The sequence below is a fragment of the Tetrao urogallus genome, assembly GCF_951394365.1.
Source record: "Tetrao urogallus genome assembly, chromosome: 25".
Taxonomy (NCBI): Eukaryota; Metazoa; Chordata; class Aves; order Galliformes; family Phasianidae; genus Tetrao; species Tetrao urogallus.
This window is the reverse complement of record NC_136838.1, coordinates 4,689,965-4,709,636: the sequence shown is the minus strand read 5'-3', so window position 1 is coordinate 4,709,636 and position 19,672 is coordinate 4,689,965. Positions and strand designations below refer to the sequence as shown.

Here is a 19,672-nt window from a genome sequence, read left to right as displayed (position 1 = left end):
AGCAACGGCTTCGCGCCTCCGGCCCGTCCTCCAAACTTCGCGCCTACGCCCATTCTATACTAGGCTCTGATTGGCTACGCATTCCCTGTCTTTTATAACTAACGTTCCGATTGGCTTAGAGTCCCCAAGGGAGATGCAAATTGCACGTGCCCGCACCGCGCGGTGCATGCTGGGACTTGTAGGCGGCGCTGACCGGCCGGCCGCAGCATGTCTCCTTGGGATTGGTTGGTTACGCCCAAGGGTAGCTGGGGGGGCGGGGCTCTGTGTGCAGCCAATGAGCGGACGGGATGTTGGGGGGTCGCCGTCTCCAGGATACGGCCCGGAGCCTGGCGGATCTGCGGCCGCAAGAGCGCTGTCCGTCCTGAGATGGCCGTGCGTAGACAGGTGGGTGGAAAGCAGGTGAGGTGCCGTGCCCCAGCGCTGGTACTTCGGCCACGTGTGCGGAACGGCAGGAGGCCGCGGGCCCGGGCGGCTCTGAAGGTGCGGGCAAGCTGCAGGAGCGCCCTCACTTCGCGTCTTCTACCGGCAGGGACGCGGCGCTGTTCCGCGCTGGGCAGCAGCCGCCGGCGGGCAATGCGGCCTCCTCCGCTCCTGCGCTGAGCTCCGAGAGGACGGCGCAGAGTTGCAGGGGCCGGGAAGAGTCCCGCCGGGCCGCGGCAGGTTCCTGAAGGCGCGGAGCGGCGAAGCGCCCGGAGCCACGAGCTCTCAGCTCAGCGCTTCTCACGCGAGATCGAATTCAGTTCTGAGGAAAGCGGCGCAGCTGCAAAGCAAAATCCTGAGTCGGAAAAAGCAGCTGGAATTGCAGAGCGCTGAGTTGGGCCGGAAGCCTCTGGGTGAAGATTCCTCATCTGCTTCCAGTCTTGAGCGCCGCGCAAGAGGCAAGAAATACTTGAAGGGCTGCGCTGAAGTTGGTCAGAACGTGGCTGCCAGCGGGAGCTGCTCTGAGGAAGAGGAAAGCGCCCAAAGCCCCACAAGAAACGTTACAGTTACACAACAGCTTGGTTTGGGCGGTGCTGAGAGGGAAATGAGGAAAGTCACGGAAAGCTCTTTGGAGTTTTCCTGTGGAAGGGAGAACCAAAGGTGTGTTACAGCTGATTCCAGGTGGGGTGGAAAGGTAAATACAAGCTTCAGTGTGTTATGTATTTTTGTTTACACTTTGATGGCAGTATTTTCACTTATCATGTTGCTTTCTATTTACTAACACCAGAAACAATTTTTAACGTCTTTGCAGATTGCTCATGATACGCGTTGGCATGGTTTCACACTATGAAATGACTGGGATTCACCCATTATGGTCTGTTTTTGTTCTTAGTGATCTACATACAGTAATGAGGAAATGCATAAATCTCTTTTTCGTGTTCTTTGAAAGAGTAAGAATCCAGTTTCACCAGGAGCGCCTCCTCCATCCCACAAGGAAATTCCACTGACAGAGGTACCCGAAGTACTTTCTCTTCACAGCAAAAACTCAGAGAAAATCGTTTTAAGTGGAAGTAATTTGTTAAGATCTCCACTGGCCAGCAGAAACCGGTCAGCACAACGTAATCTGAGATCTCAATCACCATCTTCTTCCGTGAAAGACAATACTGTAAAAATTACTTTGCCCAGAAGAAGCAATGCCAAGCAAAGTCAATTGTCAGAGAGAAGTGATGGAAGTGAAATAAAATCATTAGATGAGTTATTTTCAGAAGCAGACGATGTGGAAGATTCAACTAGCATAAGCTCAAATGGTAAGCATTTCTAAGCATTATCTCGATAGACTTGGCTCAAATTGTACTCATTATTTACAAACCAGTGTGGGCAAATACTACCTTTGGAAATATTCAGTAGGCTATTTTTACATAAGCTTTGGTTTTAGAAATTGTGTAGGTGTCTTTGTTACACATTTGTATTTTTCTTGGCTTTTGATTTAATGAATTCAACTAAGGAGCTTCTCTGGATCACAGTTGTGACGTCAAAACAAGTCCAGCATTCAGACTCATGCTGATATATAAGTGGGACAGGACACTGTTGGGTGTGAGTGAAAACAAGCATAAATGCAGGAGGTTGAGAGCCTGTTGAGCTGTAGGCAGGTCTGCCTGCAGACAGGAGGAATCTTTAGAAGTACAATTCCTTCTTAATATTACGCTTTTTCTTTATGTCCTTCGTAGGAAGCATTCTGTGACTTTCCTGTGAGTTCTCATAACAGTTTGTCATTCGATTGCAGACTTCAGGCAGAATATCCTGAGCCTTGATGATTTGGCACCAAATACCAGCGGGATGGCAGAATTAAAGCAGCAAGTAAGTAGAAATTTCACACATCTTCCCATTCTGCCTTCATTTGATGAAGGGCGGAGGTTCTAAAATAAACACATCTGTTCTGCTGGAAAGCTCTCTGAGTTGGGCATGGCTCACTACTTGCAAAGATTAAGAATAATGGAGCCATATTTATGTTATATATTGCTGATTCTCTTAACATACAGCTCTTTTATTTTACAGGGGACAGACACTCAAATTAGTCAAGAAACAAATAGAAATCCAAAAAAGGACACATTCCTAGGGGAAAAGGATCCAACTTTTTCTAAAACAAGTGCAGAAATTGGTGCAGCTGATGCTTCTGAAAGGGATACTGAAAACGTGACTGAAGCTGAAATCCCTGAGCATTTAGGAGAAGTTTCTGCAGGTTTTTCTAGACACAGACAGGATTATCCTGATCATGATGACAGAACTGTTAATTCAGAATATTCTGAAGACTTTGAACCGTCTCCACCTACAACAGACAAGGAAACTGTAACAAAAATGTCAGAGGAACATTCTGAGAGTTACGCATATTCTGCAAAAGACCCATCTTCTTCAGCATCGTCCCCTTTACTTACCAGAGAGAGGCACAAACAGGCACACAGAGCAGAAGTAAAGGAAACTGCAGCTCAGACAGTGGATTTTCCGTTCACCTATTGCTGGCCAAGGAGTAAGTTCATGTTTACATTCAAGATGCCATGCTCTTCAATCTTGAGATTTGTTCATATTTTACATGCTGACCTGATCAGTTTCCCCTGGCTGACATGCCACTAAAAGCATTTTAACCACAGCACTTTGATAGCTGTAAGCAAGCTGTGACCTTCGTTTCTGAGGGGTAGCTTGTTTCCTACTCCTCTTTGAAGGGAAAAACTAAGAAAGATGCTTTTTGCCATAGACAGGAGAAAATGGGACCTCACTGAGAACAGTGGCTTCCTTCAAGTATGAGAACCTTTAGTTCTGCTGTGTCCAAGGTTAGAAAATACAGCTTCCACAATGGCAGTGGGTGAACGTGAAATAAGTAAAGGGAGGAGGGCACAGACTTACTTCAGCATTATTTTGGCTGATTGAATTCCCTGTTGGGTTTAGAGCTGTTCTAAGGAAGCCAATGCCCTAAAGCTGAAACTGAATTCTAGTATTGAGTTGTCACCCTCCAACCCCAGTAATTCTTGTTGTCTGCTCAGCAAACAGCTCTGCACTGCTTGGTCTGCCTGTTGGAAACAGCTACGTGGATCCAGTGCCTATTGCCAGTCATGTCATCAGCATGGATGCAGTGGAAGGTACTGAAAGACTTCTCTGAATGCTGTTTGATTGTTTGATGCATGGAGTCACTGCCTGACTCGCTATTAATGCTTGCCACGACTGCGATGTTACTGAAATACACACTTTGCTCTTTGCAGCCTTGACAGCATACAGTCCCTCAGTCCTTGTTTTAAATGCCATGTTAAAACAGCACTTGATGTTGACCCAGCAATTTGTGGAGAACATTCAGCACCTTCACTTGTCCCTTGTGGAGTCTTTAGAGAACGAGAAGTTCCACTATCATACGCTGGAAGAGGCTAAAGAGGTATTTATGATAGAGGTATTACATGCTATGAGGTATTTCTCTACACAAATAAACTGTGTGTTAACTTTCTGCAGTACATCAAGAGTCACAAATCCCCACCTTTAACGATTGAACAAGCAATTGAAGAAATCCAGGAAGCGGAAGAGATGCTGCCACCATCATGAATGTTGAAACGTTCCTTTACAGATCTCAAGTCAGAACAAGAAACCCTGTCAGACTGCACAGATAAAAAGTTGCAAACCATGGCCGCTGCTCTGTTTCTTGTAATGCGTCGTTTGTTTTCCTGCTTGTTTGTATTTTTTTACTACTGTTCATGGTGCAGGGATTGATGAGAGCTATGAGTCAGCACGGTTAGCAAAGAAGAAAACCAAAATAGCTCTTATCTGAAAGGATTGGGGTAAGTTCTGTGTGTTTATCACATAGATCAGCTGCTCTTTTATCATAGTAAAAGTGGAAGTCTATACCAGCGCATCAAGGACTATGATGACAGTAGGAAAATACCATCCTGTTAGAGCTTCATTGAAGCATCTTATCAGATTACTACAAAACCAAACATAGGCAGAGTTACAGTAAATTCAGTACAGGGAAACTTACAGCCTAATACTGAAACCCATTTACTGTGAAATACGAAGCACCATGTTGTTTTTTATTAAAAAAGGTGTTTATTGGAAGGCAAAACAATAAAATTCACAAGTTGGTAACATACAGGTGTTGTATGCTGATTCACAGACAGTTACAGTTTCACAACTACAGTAGATCTAGAACAAACTGATAGTTCACCATATTAACTGCATGGTTTTAAGAGGGTTTCTGCTATACAAACAAGTTACTCTGGGAGGTGGTTACCACCACGCAGACCGGGGGAGTGGAAGTGCAGTGTCAGGGCCCAACGCTTTCAGCTGGTGTCTCTGGGAACGGTTACAAAACTTTATTCTCGTTCACATTAAAGGAAGTTTCCAAGAACATTTCACTGTTAGAAACTTGCAGAACAGAGAAAGTTGATTCTCTTCTATTGAACTAATTAGCTTTTATTAAAGGGTATATACAAAAATATAAAAAGCTTAAAGAATGTCTTCCGTTACAAAGCATTGAACATCCCTCAGAGTGCTTGAAAAGCTAGAACGTTTAACCCTCGTGTTCTGAACAGAGTTGTGATTGCAGCAGCTGGTGTGTAGGGGTGTTAAGTTGTATGGTAGGTTCTAACAAGCTTGCACAGTGCTCATAGGTCACCTGTACTGGAACTAGATGCTTCATTCCCCATTTAGACATTAGGATACACTGCTCAGCATCAGTCTGACTTGATCCCAAGGCAGCACCCCTCCACTTCAAATAGAATTAACCTTTTGAGAGAAATAAACATACATTATGGAACTAGAGACATAGAACCGTATCAGAAAACGTCTGTATTCCACAGGCATGAGTGAGTTACAATCTTGGACCAGGGGGAGCTCAACGGGGTTTAACTGGTATCAGAGTGCTGGCTAACTAGAGAATTTTGCAAAATAAAATGGAAATCCTTAAGTGTGCTAGACATGTCAGAGGAACGATTGGCCTTTTTAACCACTGCTAAATCACAATTGCTGAATTACATGTCATAGCTTTCCATTTTCCACCATATTTTAAAAGTAATTCATTTGTCACTTCCTCCAGACTCTCATCCGCATTTATACAAGTTTAATGTTTTGTAGAAGATGCAAGACATCTTTCTTCAGAGAGTCTTATTCAGGTGGTGGAGGGTCTTGCGTTTCACGCTTCACTGAAACAATAGGGAAAAGAGCACTTACACATTTCAGACAGCTTAGGTAACTGCAGAATGCTTCATGGAATGAAGGCTCTACTAAAAACAATTTGAATTCATTTTATTATGCAGATCTACTGCAGTCGTAGGCAGAAGTGACTTTTCATCTGGCATGCCAATTATTTTCCTTCTAATCACTGCTAAGTGTAGTTCTACGCAGCACAGACTCTGCAAAAATTCGTTTGGGCAACTGTTTTCATCTCCTAAGAAGCACCTCCATTTTTTCTGCACCCTACCTGGAACTGCACTACAGTGAATTGATTACCAGTTCTGGGGTTGACAGAACACAGCACTCAGTGCAGGAGCTGGGCAGGGCCAAACAGTGAGCGTGGGCCAGCTTCCCTCCAACACCCTTCCTGCTCTGGCAGCCATCCATCCATGGCATGGCCCCCTCCACTATTTTTGGGACCAGTCTTCTCATTGTTTAAAGGATAACATCTGAAGACAGAGACTACTGGTATTACAGGCAGGATGTGGCTTACACAGAACATGATAATTAATGAAGGCTTCAGAAATTAGAATACAGCACAATCCCGAGAAGTAGAAGACATAGGGTTAATCACAGTGTTCACTTACCTGTTGTTTCTTCTCTTCATTACATTAGAAAGAATTAAGAGTTAACTTGAATTTGAGTTTATATTCTACAGTAAAACTCCTTGAACAAAACAAAACCACAAACACGAGCAGTTTTTAATTGCTTAGCAACATTTACTTACATTCATCCCTAGCCTTCATGCGTGCGATAAATGAGTAACTTTTATTTCTTCTGTAGTTTTCGTAAGGGTCATCCAATGCAACTCCCACTCCTTTGTATTGATCCCATTTGTCTCGAATATCTCCTCCTTTGATTGGGTCCTGAATTCCTTGTTCCTTGGCTCCCAATCCACCGGACCCACTCCATCCTGCAGAAGGTACAAACATTGCAGCTTGTAACCATTACAGCACTAGAATTCTCAACAGACATTCTGGAAATAACTACAGGAACTGCCAGTTCAACGTGGTAGGATAGTAATGGTCTGAAACAACATAGGAACTGTCCCCTCTACTTAAAAAGCAGGGATTCCGGGAGGTGAAAAGCATCAGCTCAATCCCTAAAAACATTTTAGGAGGACAAGCACAAGGCCAATCTGTCCTGTCGGTCCTGCTGATGCTGATCTGTGCTATAAGGAGATGAAAGATGCCAGGTAGTTAAATTCTATTTCATGCTAAACTCACATCCTTCTCTCATCCATATCCCTCTCAGAACAGCAATTGCCATCAGTGTTCCATGTTCTGTGTATTACATCTCTGAATATCCTTATTCTGACCTTAGAATACCAAGGTGCTGAAAGGGACAATATTCAGAAACGTGCAAAGATGAACCGTGCCTCATTTTGTTTGCTGGCTTATGTCAGATTTGAGAACAGCACCTTACCCATTTTCACAAGCATCTGATGGCCTTTATTTTCTTCTCCAAGTCTTGATTCTGGGATGGGAGGTCCAGAACTGGAACCTAAGCCAGCAGAAGAACTAAGGAAATACAAAGATGAAACTAAGAACAAGCAATAGCTGTTCGGATCCAGTGCAAAGTCATTTACGTTCCATTAAACATTAACACTCGCTATAACCTCACCCCTCTACTAAGATATTCTTTTACAAAGCTGTAAACTTTCAGAGGCAAAAAGAGAAACCAACAAACAAGAGCTTACGGAGGGGTGGGGCTGCGAGACCGGGAGCGGCGCCGCCTGCCTGGGGAGTAAGACTTGGACCTCGACCGTGACCGCGATCGCGAGCGGCTGTGAGAAGAGCGGGACCTGCTCCGGCTTCTGGAAAGAGACAGCGCACCGTCAGACGCACGGGGCAGCAGAGCAACGCGCAGGGCTCCACGCTCAGCCCTGCAGGTCGTTCCCCCACCTCCACCTCTGAGCTCCTGAGATTCACCTCACCGCACTCTACCTGGACTGAGAGCGTGAATAGGATCGGGAGCGAGAGCAGGAGCGAGAGCGGGACCTCGAGTAGGAGCCAGATGATTTTGAAGATCGTGAGTTGGAGCGGGAGGAGGAGCGACCGCGGCTTTTAGAGCGACTGCGAGACCGAGAAGGGCCGCTGCACAGACAGAAGCAGAGAAACTCCTGTGAAACTCCTTGGAGATGCTTGAGAAATGTAGATGTGCTTTTGACCGAATTGAAATCACACACGCGCAGCATTTCAGCAAACAAGCCCAACAAAACTTGAGTGTGAAAAAAATACTTTCTACAGATTAGAGAGAATTTCCAGCAAGCTAAAACTCAGTTAATTCCAGCAACACATCGTGAACTGCTCCCCTGCACCAGTGCAAGGCAGTCCTAGCACCTTCCAAATGAACAGCACGCATCAGAAGGCAGCAGTCAAGGTCTCTCACCTATTTCTCTTCTCCTGACCTTTCCTCCGCCTTGCTCTCATTTTAGCTCTGAAGAATTCATACAGCCCGTTCTGCTCCCAGCCTTCACTGCAATAAATCAATCACACATAGAACAGACGCCTGTAAAACTCAATCACCATCAACAGAGGATTTCTGCTCAACGTGGTAGGGAACAAAGAGCCTGGGCACCGAGGTCTTGCGCGTCTCAGTGTAAGATCAAACGGTTTAACACACACAACAGGAGCACTCGTTCTTAGCATTAGAAGAACCAAGACATGGGTGAAGGAAGAGAGAGCCACTTCTTGGTTTGAGACAGCTCCTTAGGGCATTTTCCTTACCACATTGTTAGCTATACCTACTCTTACCTGTTTCTAGGCCTGTCATGAGATGGTGGACTATAAAATGCCTCAACCGCAGCCAGTAGTCTCTCACTGGGGGGCATTGGGGGTGGAAGACGTATATCTTTAGGATCTAAAGGTTTATACTCATGATCTTCAAGCTGCCGGAAACAAAACAAATTACATTCTTGTCATGTGTCATGGGGTGGCCAATCCAAAGAGATTAATATAGATTTAACCTTGTGGGGACCTCACAGTTCACTACTGGATAAAAATGCTCCAGTAATAAGGATTCTGCAGGTGACCCAATGCTTTCTTGTGCTATCACCACCATTTTGACTCTTATGAGATAAGCCAACAACTACAGGTACTGGGACGTTAACTGGATCACCAGGTAGATAAAATGCAGGTCTTATTTATCCAGCTCTGTGATAATAGTGCCTGGATTGGAAACCTGGTTAAAACTGGTGCATGCTGAGAGTAACAGAAAGTTAAAATGGAATAGGCCTGTTTGTTCATCTCAAGCACAGAATACATAAGTGTAATTATCTCCCATATACATATCCTGTTCCTTACCACTCTTTGTTTGTGTGTACAACATTAGTGTCACAAAACATCTATGCAAGAAAGAAGTCCAAATAGCAAAACTAGTGTATAGCAGCCCCACCAGAACCACGGGTTCCCTCTGCCTATATGAAAATCAGCGGAGGTAACGTTTTCAAACCCACATCAGTCTTTCATGTATACAGGCTTCACTGGCTTTCACTGGGACAAACACCTGGAATTCTCACCATTTACACAACCCTTCCCGTCTGCTGGATGGAGAGATGCGAAACCGTGAATGTCCACGTTAAACTGCCCACAGTGCTGACTAGGGATTTCAGTTGAGTCTGGGCCCATCCCAAGCACTTACTTTTACAAGCGGGGCCATCAGTCCAGCAGGAAGATCGAAGTAGGGAACATTTGGCACCAGGCTGGGATCGTCGTGGTTCATGTGAGGGGGGCCTTGACGCCGCATGTGAGGAGGCTGCCCGTTAAATCCATGTGGGGGAGGCCCAAAATCAGGGTGCTGCGGCCCCCCCCAGGGAGGATGCTCGCTGATTCCAGGATGAGGCAACCTGTGCCCAGGGTGGTGATGAGGAGGTCCGATTTCTGCACAGAGTGGGAGGGTTAAAACATTTTACTTAGCTGTAGAGAAACGAAGGCGATCAGAAGTGCACTGCAGTTAGTGCATTGATCCTAAAAACAACCTTGGCACCCTGGAGTCCTGCCGATCAAGAAAAGCAACAAGACAGAAGAACTAGAGGCTGGCTACAGGCCCGTGGCCATGAAAGTCATGCAGCACATCTCCCACTCTGGCTATAGCAAATACCCTCAAGATACCTGGTTATTAACTGTAAGCCATCCTTTACCGTAGAACATACAGCAGACTTACAACACAGTGTGTAGTCACTGCTTCACCCCTTCCCTAATTTTAGCCATCTGTTTCAGTAGATCCCCTCCTCCAACAACTTTGCATAACAGAACAAATGTTCTGGTCTCCAATACAATCCAAAAGCGTTTTTTATTGAAATAAAAGCTTCAATCATCCTTTCTCAGACAAGAAAAGCTGTTCTCACAACTCACTTCCGCAACTCTTAAAAAAGACACAACAAAAGAACGCTCAAGATCCCAAATATATCATTCTCTGGGTTTCAGCCTTCTTTGGGCTTGCAGAACTCAGAACCTCTTAAGCTTAGAATAGCAACTCCTACAGCGCCATTTCAAGCTACAAAAAGCAAAAAACAAAACCAATCACACTGCCATTTCTAACACAACCCGCTGCACAGAACCACAGGGATCCTTAGACTCTAAGTTGACAATGATTATATCCCAGAATAATCGTAATTTCTCAATATGAAATAGAAACTAAATCAAAGAAGACTTCCAGACTTCATTCCTCTGACTTTCTGCAGCAGTGCAGGAGCCAGCTGAGGAGCCCTCACCTACAGCCTGATGTGCAGGAAATTGAATTCACAGGAAAATGCTGATTTTCACTTCTGTGCTACTTTAAAAATGAAATAAATGGTTGCAAAAGGAGTGCTCAAACAGCTGCTGTCTTGAGCCTGGACAATGGTTTCCGGTTATCTGTATCCATTAGGGAGGGAAGGAAGGATGATTCAAAAAAGTAAGGAAGCATCCAACTCCGTAGGTATTTCCTGAGCCACTTCATAGCAGCTTCCCAAACCCACAGACTCAGTGTTCCTCAGGAAAACCTGAGCAATTCACTGAGTAAGCTGTCACCCCAGAAGCACTCAAGTTTGTAAAGGCAATCAGTATTGCAGTGTAAGAAAACCTGGCCTGCTACACACTTTACCTTGAGGAAAATCCCCCTGGGGGTAATCAAAACGATGAGGATAAGGAGGCCTTTCAAAGGGATGGCGAGGTGGAAAATCATCCTGCATGAAGCGAGGTGGAAAGCGGTTGAAATTATGCGGATGCGGGGGCTGGTTGAATTGGGGATGTTGCTGATGTGGAGGAAATGGGCCTCTGAAGTGAGGTGGCCGCTGCATTCGAAATGGAGGTTCCCTTTGACCCCCACCCCATGGAGGCTGTTCATGCTGGTTGTTCCACGGTGCTTCAAACTGGTTGTTCCAAGAAGGATCAGGCTGGTTGTTCCAAGGCGTCTCTCGCTGGTTGTTCCAGCCTTGATCTCTTTGTTCATTCCACATTCCTTCATGGTTGTTATTCCATGGAGGACAGTGAGGTGGTCCCTAGTGGGAAAAGTAAGGAAGGAGCCTGGTCATTAGGCTACAAAAGAATGAATGCAGCAAAGGCAATCTACCTTTTAAATAAGTGTCCCCTGTAGGCAATACACACAGGTGAAACAAGTTCTGAACCACCACAGCTTCAGAGAAAAGACCAAACTGATCAGCACACACAGTGCTGCATTCAGGGGAGTACTTCTTGTTCTGCTCGTTCATAGGGAAAGCGTTGTAGAAAAACCATGACACATAGGCTACACCTTGCCTTTAACTGCCCCAAACGAGAAAGTTTTGGAGTCCAACCTGGATTCATGACATTCCAAGATTTTCAACGCACTTCCTATACCAAGGCAGTCTTCTGTCTTTCTGAACTTCCCCCTCCCTTTACCTATTGTTTCAGAACAGTGTTTGATACCTGTTGTTGACCCCATGGTGCAACAGGATGAGGCTGGTCAAACCAGGGGGGTTTATTTGGAGGAATCTGATCATGAGACCCAGGGCCACGTGGTCCACCAGAGGCAGGATCCTGCACCCCAGACCCTGTTGTGTCATACTCTGAAGAACCAGCTAGAGGCAGCTGCGATTTACCATCATCTGAAACAAATTGGAAACAGTTGGAGGCACCCAAAGCTACGTGCAGTTATGAAAACACAAAAGACTCCATCTGAACTTTGCTGGATACATGAACACAGTGCAGACATCTACCCACCGAGTTCTGCACAGGTCTCAGAACAGCTCAGTACCTGCTTGTGTAACTGGAGCAGATGGTGGAGCTGAGGCTGGCGCTGTTGTGGGCGCTTGAGGAGGGGGAGTTGATTTCACATCATTCTCCAGTGGTGGCATTTGTATTTGTTGCTGCTGCTGCTGCGTTAAGCTGTTTACAAACTCCTCGTGTTGAGTTTTCAGGTTCTGTATCTGCTGTTGGAAGGCAACCTGCACAGGCTGCACTACAGTCGCGTATTCAGTGATCAAATTTGCCTGATGAGAAATTATGAACAAAGTTTGTGCTGGATCTAAAACAGTTTGTTTTCAAAATGTGTACATAAATAAGAAAAGTGTTACGTTTGTTTCTAACCTGGTACTGGCCAAGTCCAAGAGCTGGGCTCTGCAGCTGCTGAATAATTGACTCATCAAAGTACCCATTTTTCTCCCACAGTTGAAGAAGCTGCACAAATTCAAGAGTGAGAGGTGTTCAGAATTGATTAACAATTAAAAAAAAAAAAAAAAAAAAAAAAAAAAAAAAAAAAAGTGCCTCATCTTTTTCTTTATGTTTCCAGTTTTGTAAAATTTATGATTTTCAAGTTGTATTTGGAGCCACTGAAGACTCGGACACACTCATCCTTACAGCAGCTTCTACATAAATCACAAGGACTTTTAGGTTCTTGTTCAAATTAAGGTTTAAACTCAAAGCACATCCTGTGATAGGCTTTGTGAAGACAACCAGACTAGAAAACTCTCAGCAGTCTTCTTTCATCCTTTGAGAATTTGCTTAGCATTAACCTAGCAAAACAAAGCAAGAAGTTAAACCAACACCAGGCACTCACTCTGGCGATTTTCTGCTGCTTATCTTCCTCCACGGCTAAAAAGCTGGTACAATAGATAGGAACAACCACCTTCTGTAAAGCAGCCAGAAGATCTCTTGCTTGCTTCCGTTGGCTTCAAAAAAAGAAAGGGAAGATAAGAGTTATTGCCTTCCACCACAGCAGGAAGAACCCCATAATTCAGTTCCTCCCCACTCTACCAAAAATAGTGGATATACAGAAATAAAGAAGTCCCTCCTCGTCATTTTTACAGTACAGCCTTACATGAGATAAAAACATACAAAGTAGGTAAAAGCTGAATGCCACTATTGAAACAGCAGCTCTTTGCATCAACTATGGGCTAAAAATAAAAAATACATTAAAAATAAAAGGTGAATAGTCATAAGGAGAACACAATAAGCAGAGAGATTTCACCACATTAATCTAAACCTGAAGCTGAAAAACACAATCTAATTCTTACCAGTGATGCAATACATCATTGATTAAGTAGATGAGATGCAGCCGAAGCTCAAAGTGAGCTCCTTCAGCTGTTATGCGATTTCGCAGGTGCCCAGCCATCAGCTCACAGTGTGCAGGAGATTTTGCATTACTGAACATCCAGTTCTTGCCAGCCTTAGAAAAGAAGATTTTAAATATTTTAAGTCAGTCTAATGCGTTCACATCGTAAGGATTTCCTACAACTCTGAAATAACTGCCAGAGAGGAAACATTCCAGTAATTTTCTTGCCTACCAACAGTAATTAACCTGCTGCTTTCTATACAGTCAGAAAGTTCCAACTGTACTTAACCCATAACATCACCAAGTAACTCCAGACTCAGATCACTTACTGAGATCGCATCTTTGGTGCATGTGTCAATTATTGGCTGCAACAAGTTGTCAAATTCATTCATGTCTAACTGAGTTTCCTCCAAAACTTTCTGCATTTGTTGCTCTATTGCAAGGGCTACTGCTGAAGTGACTTGTTCCTGAAAAAAAAAAAATTAATAGAATTACATTGCATCCAATGCTTTTTTAGAGCATTGAGAAGTGAATTGCTGTATGCCAGTCCTCATAGCCTCTTAACCAAAAGCAGCTGTCCCAAACAGCAAGACCTTTTATAAGCAAGTGGACTACACGTAAATGATTCAATGGCTACAAAATCATTAGTTCAAATACACAGTGCCGTCCCACCCCCAATCAGAATCTGCCTTCAGGTACTACAGGATGGAATTTCTTGCAGTTCCCAGCATCCTGCAGCATTAAGTGAAGATTAAAGCAGTCACAATTTATTCCACTCAGCAAATCAGCAGGCCTTTCCATATAGTAAATAAATTAATCAAGGATCAATCTTACTAAGGCATCAGGTAATCTGCTCTAAGCAGATGAAAGCAACCACAACAGAACAAAAATAAGTAAAATAACGTCCCACGCTCACCAACGCACCGCCTCATCACCACCAATCAGAAGCAAGCCTTCCTCTCTTCTTTCACTCCAGTTTCTTACAGCCCAAAATAAGCCAGCCAAGTGCTTATTTTACACCAACCTGTCTCATAGCAAGGAGCTGCTGCTCCTGCTGCTGCAGGTTCCACTGACTCTGCTGAATGAGTTCCTCCACAGAAGGAGTGCCCTGCGGAGCAGGGATAGGTGCAGCAGGTGGGAGGGATGGCTGTGGCAGCGGCTGGATCTGTGGAGGAGCCTCAATGTCTTGACTTTGCTTGCACAACACTATGAGACAAAGTGAGCTCTTAAAGTATCTGTATACGAAATCCACGCTGGTTCCAAAACAGACCTTCCCTCTTTACGCAACGATTTAATACCAAACGACCACATGACCATGGCACTGGAGAGCAGCCCCGATGGAAGAGATCTGGGGGTCGTAGCTGATCGCAAGTTGGACACCGCCAGGAGCCGCTGGCCAGACCAGGGCGTCCTGCAGGAGCCGAGCTGCAGCTCACAGCCAGCACAGCCCACCAACCCGCGGCCCACGCCCGGGGGCGGCAGAGCGGCGAACCAGAGGACAGCGGAGGGCCGCACACGGCCGGGGCGGGGGGGGGTGGGGGGAGGGGGGCGGGGAAGGCCGCAACGGCCGCGCGGGAAGGGAGCGGAGCCGCACTCACGCTGCTGCTGCTCCAGGGCCAGCTTGTACTTGTAGTAGCCGTAGAAGTCGCCCCCGAAGAGGAAGGAGAATTTGGGGTTCTCCTTCTGCTTCTCCATCGTCATCTTCTCGAACTCGGGCCCGTTCCGCGCCACGAACTGCGCCAGTTTGTCGATGACATTCCGCAGCTCCTGGTCTGTGAGGAGGCAGCTCCGTCAGATCGCGTCGGCCCCGCGGCCCCGCCGCCCCTCCGCCCGCTCCCGCCCGCCCCCCCGGGCTGCGCTCACCGTCGGGTGGCAGCGGCATCTCCATGGCCGCGGGACAACGGGGCGCCGCCGCTAGGCCGCAGCGGCCGGAAGTGCCGCGAGACGCCCGGAGACACGCGCAGCCGCGCTTTACGGCCGCATCTCCATGGAGACGGCCGCGGCGCGGCACCAGTACGGCCGCTCGACCCCTCCCCCTTCTGATCCCGCACGCAGTGGGCGGGAACGTGACGGGGCCCGGCCGGAGGCGGGAAGCCGTGAGAGGCGGGGCCTCCCGAGCGGGCGGGGCGGCCGAGGAGCCGCTCGCCTGAGCACAGAACCAATAGAACCCGACAGTTAATTGCACTATAAAGGGGCATTTAAGTAATACTTTTTAAGTACGATACTTGAACACTGATACTTTCCAAGTGACTTCATTTCTTTATGCAGTTAAAATCAGATTAGTTCTACACCTGATACTCCTCAGAGCGGCGGTAGTAAGAGCTCGAGCATCATACGCGATGACGGACGAATCGGCTTTGCCGCCCGGCAGGAGGTGCGAGGCGCGGCGGGAGCCCTCCGCCACAGCGTTGCTGGAAGTGCTCGAAGAGCTCCGGACGTCAGTCAAAAAGCATCTCGACGTCTGGTTTATTGTAGGTTATGAAGTGTCACTGTCCCTGAGAGCCACTGATGTGTGATCTTCCCACAGTCCCACACAGGGGTCTTCGCAGCTGCGATATCCACAGGCCGGAGGGCAGCAGCACAGGCAATCCAACCAGGTACCATCCAGAGCTTTACAGAACAGCAGAGTTAAAATGAGAAGAGGAAAACAATACAAAACTGTGCATTTGCTGAAGTGCCACATTTCATACTGCAAGGATTTCGGAACTTTTTTTGGTAAAAGCACCCATATTCACATCAAAGTATGGAGCACCGACACAAAACAAAGACATCTGGTGACTGCTACCTGTGTATCTGCACTTCTGTAGCTATGTATCACAGTTGTATCATACACCCATGATCTCAGGATCAATCAATTTGTTTTATCATCTTGTGCCATTACTACAAAGTTACCCGATAATTATTTTTGACAGCTTACAGCATGATTCAGAAACGGAAGCCTCAGAAAAACAAAACTTTCCCTGTATTTATATTGCAGTGGTTTCACAAATGGCTACATAGCAGAACTCCCTTCTGCTGCAAAATGCTACATCAGAAAAATGTGGCTTTGAACACATATTAGAAAAGCATTGAGCTTCAGAATTATCATGAATTGACCCCAAATTACCAACAGTTATTTTCACTGTGCTCCTACAAAGCCTATGTATTGCCTGGATTTCATTTAATGTTCAGGTAATTTAAAAACAAAAAACCAAATGAACAAACCCAGGCATTTTCCCAGCTGATAAAGATGCTCTAACCACTACCTGGCACTAAAATGCAATCAGAAAACAAAACTCTTTCAGGAGATCTTCAGAGCACCACATGTCCCGAGGAGCTATCAACACAAAACCCAGTAAGATGTCTAAAGCTACCAGTGGCTCACATGCTGACACTAATTACAGCACCCAGATCATGCTAGCTTCTGCCTACGTACATGTGCCAGGTATCCTTCCCTTTGAGCAGAACAATCTGATTTCTCACAGGTGACCACTACTACTCACATACTGCACTCCCAAAGTTTCACCTAAGTAAGAAAACCAAAGCAATCTTCTTTGCTTTAAGAACTGGGTCATTATACACGATGGTCTCCATATGCCCTTTTTATTCCAGTTTCCACACTTTCTACAGACCTATGTACACAGTTAAATACGTCATTAATTTACAAACCATGTTAAAACAAATGTTTCACCTTGCCAAACAAAATCTTGCAGCAGTCCAAGATTGAAATACATATACAACAGTATCAGAAACCTCTTTATCAGAATGTGGGCAATATTGCCCAAGGACTTGGATTCGGTCACTCTGAAAAACCACCTCTTGCAAATGAGCCACTCACTCGTTTTAATCACCTATTGTACCCCATGCAAATTATTCCTGTTGACCACAGAACTGAACTAGAAGGGTGCAAACACTGTGGAGCAGGCTGCAGGGAAAAAGCCCAGAGATTCACATGCTGGGCCCCATTTTGGGTCTCTTTCTACTCTGTGAGTGCAGTAATTTTGTTTCAGACATATGCTGAGGGCACACGCACAGACTGCAACTTGGAATTGTCGTTATTTTCAGCAGGAAGCTCCCACCTGCTGCCATGCTCTTGATAGAAAAAGCTGAGCTAAAGACCTGCCACAGTGAGCATGCATGAAAGCTTCGCGTCAAGAGCTGCAGAAGAGATCTGGTTATATTCTTCAGCAAAGCAAGCCTTCAAAATGTATGTAATGAAATCTCTGATCTGTGAATACAGTACATGGAATTTTATTCCAACTTGCAGTTTCAAGCTGCATGACCCTGTTACAGTAGTAGACATACCAGGAAATTTACAGATGAACTCACATCACATCTGTACATCCTTGGGCCCCGCTGCAACCCCTTGCTGGTATCTCAATGCCTCCCAAGTAGGGAAACTGAGGCACAAAGAACACAACTGAGTACTTGCAGGAGGCGAACAGCTTCCAGGTGGCTCCCTTTGAAAGCGGTTGAACAATTCAGCCCCCCTTACAAATCCCAGCCTAAATGAAATTGTGCAGAGCCAGAATCTAACACAAATCCAGAGTCCACACGATTCTTTCTCTATTTTTGTAACCGCACTTAAATATTGGGAAGTGAGCCCTAAAAATACACATTTTGCACTTCATTGTATAAAAGGAAATAATAATACATAAATTAATACCGGAACAGGCAAAGCAATTTCCTATGAAATCATGCCTTTCCTCATAGCCTTATCTGTTAATCAGGGCTAGGAAATAATTTATTCACATTTTATAGAATAAAAGCCCAAGTTCTAAGCTAGAAGGAGCTGAACCAACTCTAGGCAAGTCCAGAAGTTCTGCCCGCAGACATTAGCAGCATATTTAAACCATCTCTGAAGTTTCAGGAGAACCATTTCCTCTTTTGGACTGTATCCTGGAAGGCAATCTGCAGAACTAACTCCAGAGTCAGCCAAAAGAATAAGATCAGCTTGACTTTGCCCTTAAAAATAAATTCTTTATTACCCAGAAAGGAGCCAAATCATCATTTCGCATCATGGAAATGGCCATTTTTAAAGCAATAAATAAACGGAAGGAGTGTTTGTACAGCACCACACTGTAAGTTCTGTCACTGCTACCCGACAATCTCCAGTAAAAACACAATACTTATGCTATCAAAATCTCACTGTACAACAGCTTTTCTGTTAAGAAAAGAAGGCCCCTAAAACCTGTTTTTTTTTCCCCTCAAGTAACAGTAATAATAATAATAATAATCTGATTCAGTGAAACATGAACTCCACTGGTTTCATTCCTTCCGTGCACAAATGCGGCGCCTGATGCACTGAAATCCACTTGTCTTGAACCTGGTGTCTTCATTTATACCACCTGAATCAGTTCTTATGAGCCACAGATTCTATGCTTACTGCTGATTTAAATATTTCCTTTCTGAATTTACTATTTGAGCCAAGGGAGTCGCAGGAACAGAGAAGGATACAACGTGTCACTTCTTCCAGCTGAAAGGAGAGGTCAGACAAAACGCACACAGCAGCTCAAGCACCACTAATTAAGAAACTTAAAAACACAATCAGGGGCCAAAAAGATGGATTTGAGAAACAATGCAGAATTATTAACCACGTTCATGCATTCTTACAATGTGAATCATATTAGGGAGCAAAATTTATGCATAAAACTTAGACAAAAATACCCTAAGCCTTTCAATTCCTGACCCAAAGACAGATTTGTAAGAGGTGTAAAGCACGCAAAAAAAAAAAAAAAAAAAAAAAAGGCATTATTAGAAATGCTTTATTTGTCAGGTGTTTCCTGCACTGCCAAGGAAGAAAAATGTCTGAGTTTACAGGGCTGCATTACTGAGAAAACAACGACGATCTCAGTCTCCATTTCTGCTATCTGCACTGTTTGGGACAACAATGATTTTAGAGAAAACTGTTTCTCTATGCTTTAAATGCGTCTCTTGAAGGGATCTCTACTGTCTGTTCTTTCAGAAATACTTCTGGTTTGTCATCAAAAACTGAAGGCAGAGGCATGGAGGTAATTAACACCCGCATGAAGTTTCACATTGGCTCAAGATGAACTCCAGGCTCCTTATCCACAACTGACACAATCCTCCCAAGCGGGCAAATCCTGATCACCAGCTGTGTGCCTAATTACACCCTTTTTTTCCTGACAATTTCATGTAAGTATTCTTAAAACAGTAGAGAACAAATTAAAAGTGACACTATCAGTGTGGAAACGAGGTACTGGCCAGGGTTTAGCTGCCAAAAGAGTAACCGATTGACAGACTCCCAAAAGGAGCAGCGACAGCAGATGCTTTGCTCTGAAATGTTGTACCTGCACTTCATCCGAATCCCTGTACGAGAGCTACGCTGCATTCAGGTCCGGTGTCCAATCCAGCTGCTTCACATTGAAAGATCTGCTCAGCAGAAGCTGAAGGTCTGTACCACTTTCACTACACATGCATCCTCCCTTCTGCAAAACTTTACAATAAAATGGCTTTACATTCACGGATGTACTAAAAGTTTCTGATAATGCTGGGGACACTTTAATATCACAGTCTCTACCTGCGTGTCAGGATT

The 19,672-nt window shown here is 45.1% G+C and overlaps 2 protein-coding genes across 2 annotated transcripts; one reads left to right on the top strand and one right to left on the bottom strand.

The window, feature by feature from the left end:
- Positions 1–207: 207 nt before the first annotated feature.
- LOC306955503 (uncharacterized protein C19orf44 homolog) lies at positions 208–4,002 on the top strand (the record flags this gene model as incomplete). The annotated part of the gene is made up of 8 exons (XM_079546805.1): positions 208–384; positions 530–1,114; positions 1,370–1,727; positions 2,204–2,277; positions 2,476–2,944; positions 3,456–3,551; positions 3,672–3,838; positions 3,913–4,002. 8 exons carry the CDS (start codon positions 208–210, stop codon positions 4,000–4,002), a joined length of 2,016 nt encoding a protein of 671 aa, XP_079402931.1.
- A 1,554-nt stretch (positions 4,003–5,556) lies between these two features.
- On the bottom strand, positions 5,557–15,025 carry CHERP (calcium homeostasis endoplasmic reticulum protein; the record flags this gene model as incomplete). Its single annotated transcript, XM_079546941.1, has 18 exons — positions 5,557–5,594; positions 6,353–6,538; positions 7,051–7,145; positions 7,325–7,441; positions 7,572–7,721; positions 8,017–8,103; positions 8,382–8,515; positions 9,268–9,506; positions 10,711–11,107; positions 11,514–11,692; positions 11,842–12,076; positions 12,174–12,263; positions 12,643–12,754; positions 13,100–13,251; positions 13,467–13,604; positions 14,162–14,343; positions 14,736–14,909; positions 15,001–15,025. The coding sequence occupies 18 exons, from the start codon at positions 15,023–15,025 to the stop codon at positions 5,557–5,559; spliced, it is 2,730 nt and encodes a 909-aa protein (XP_079403067.1).
- Positions 15,026–19,672: the final 4,647 nt, after the last annotated feature.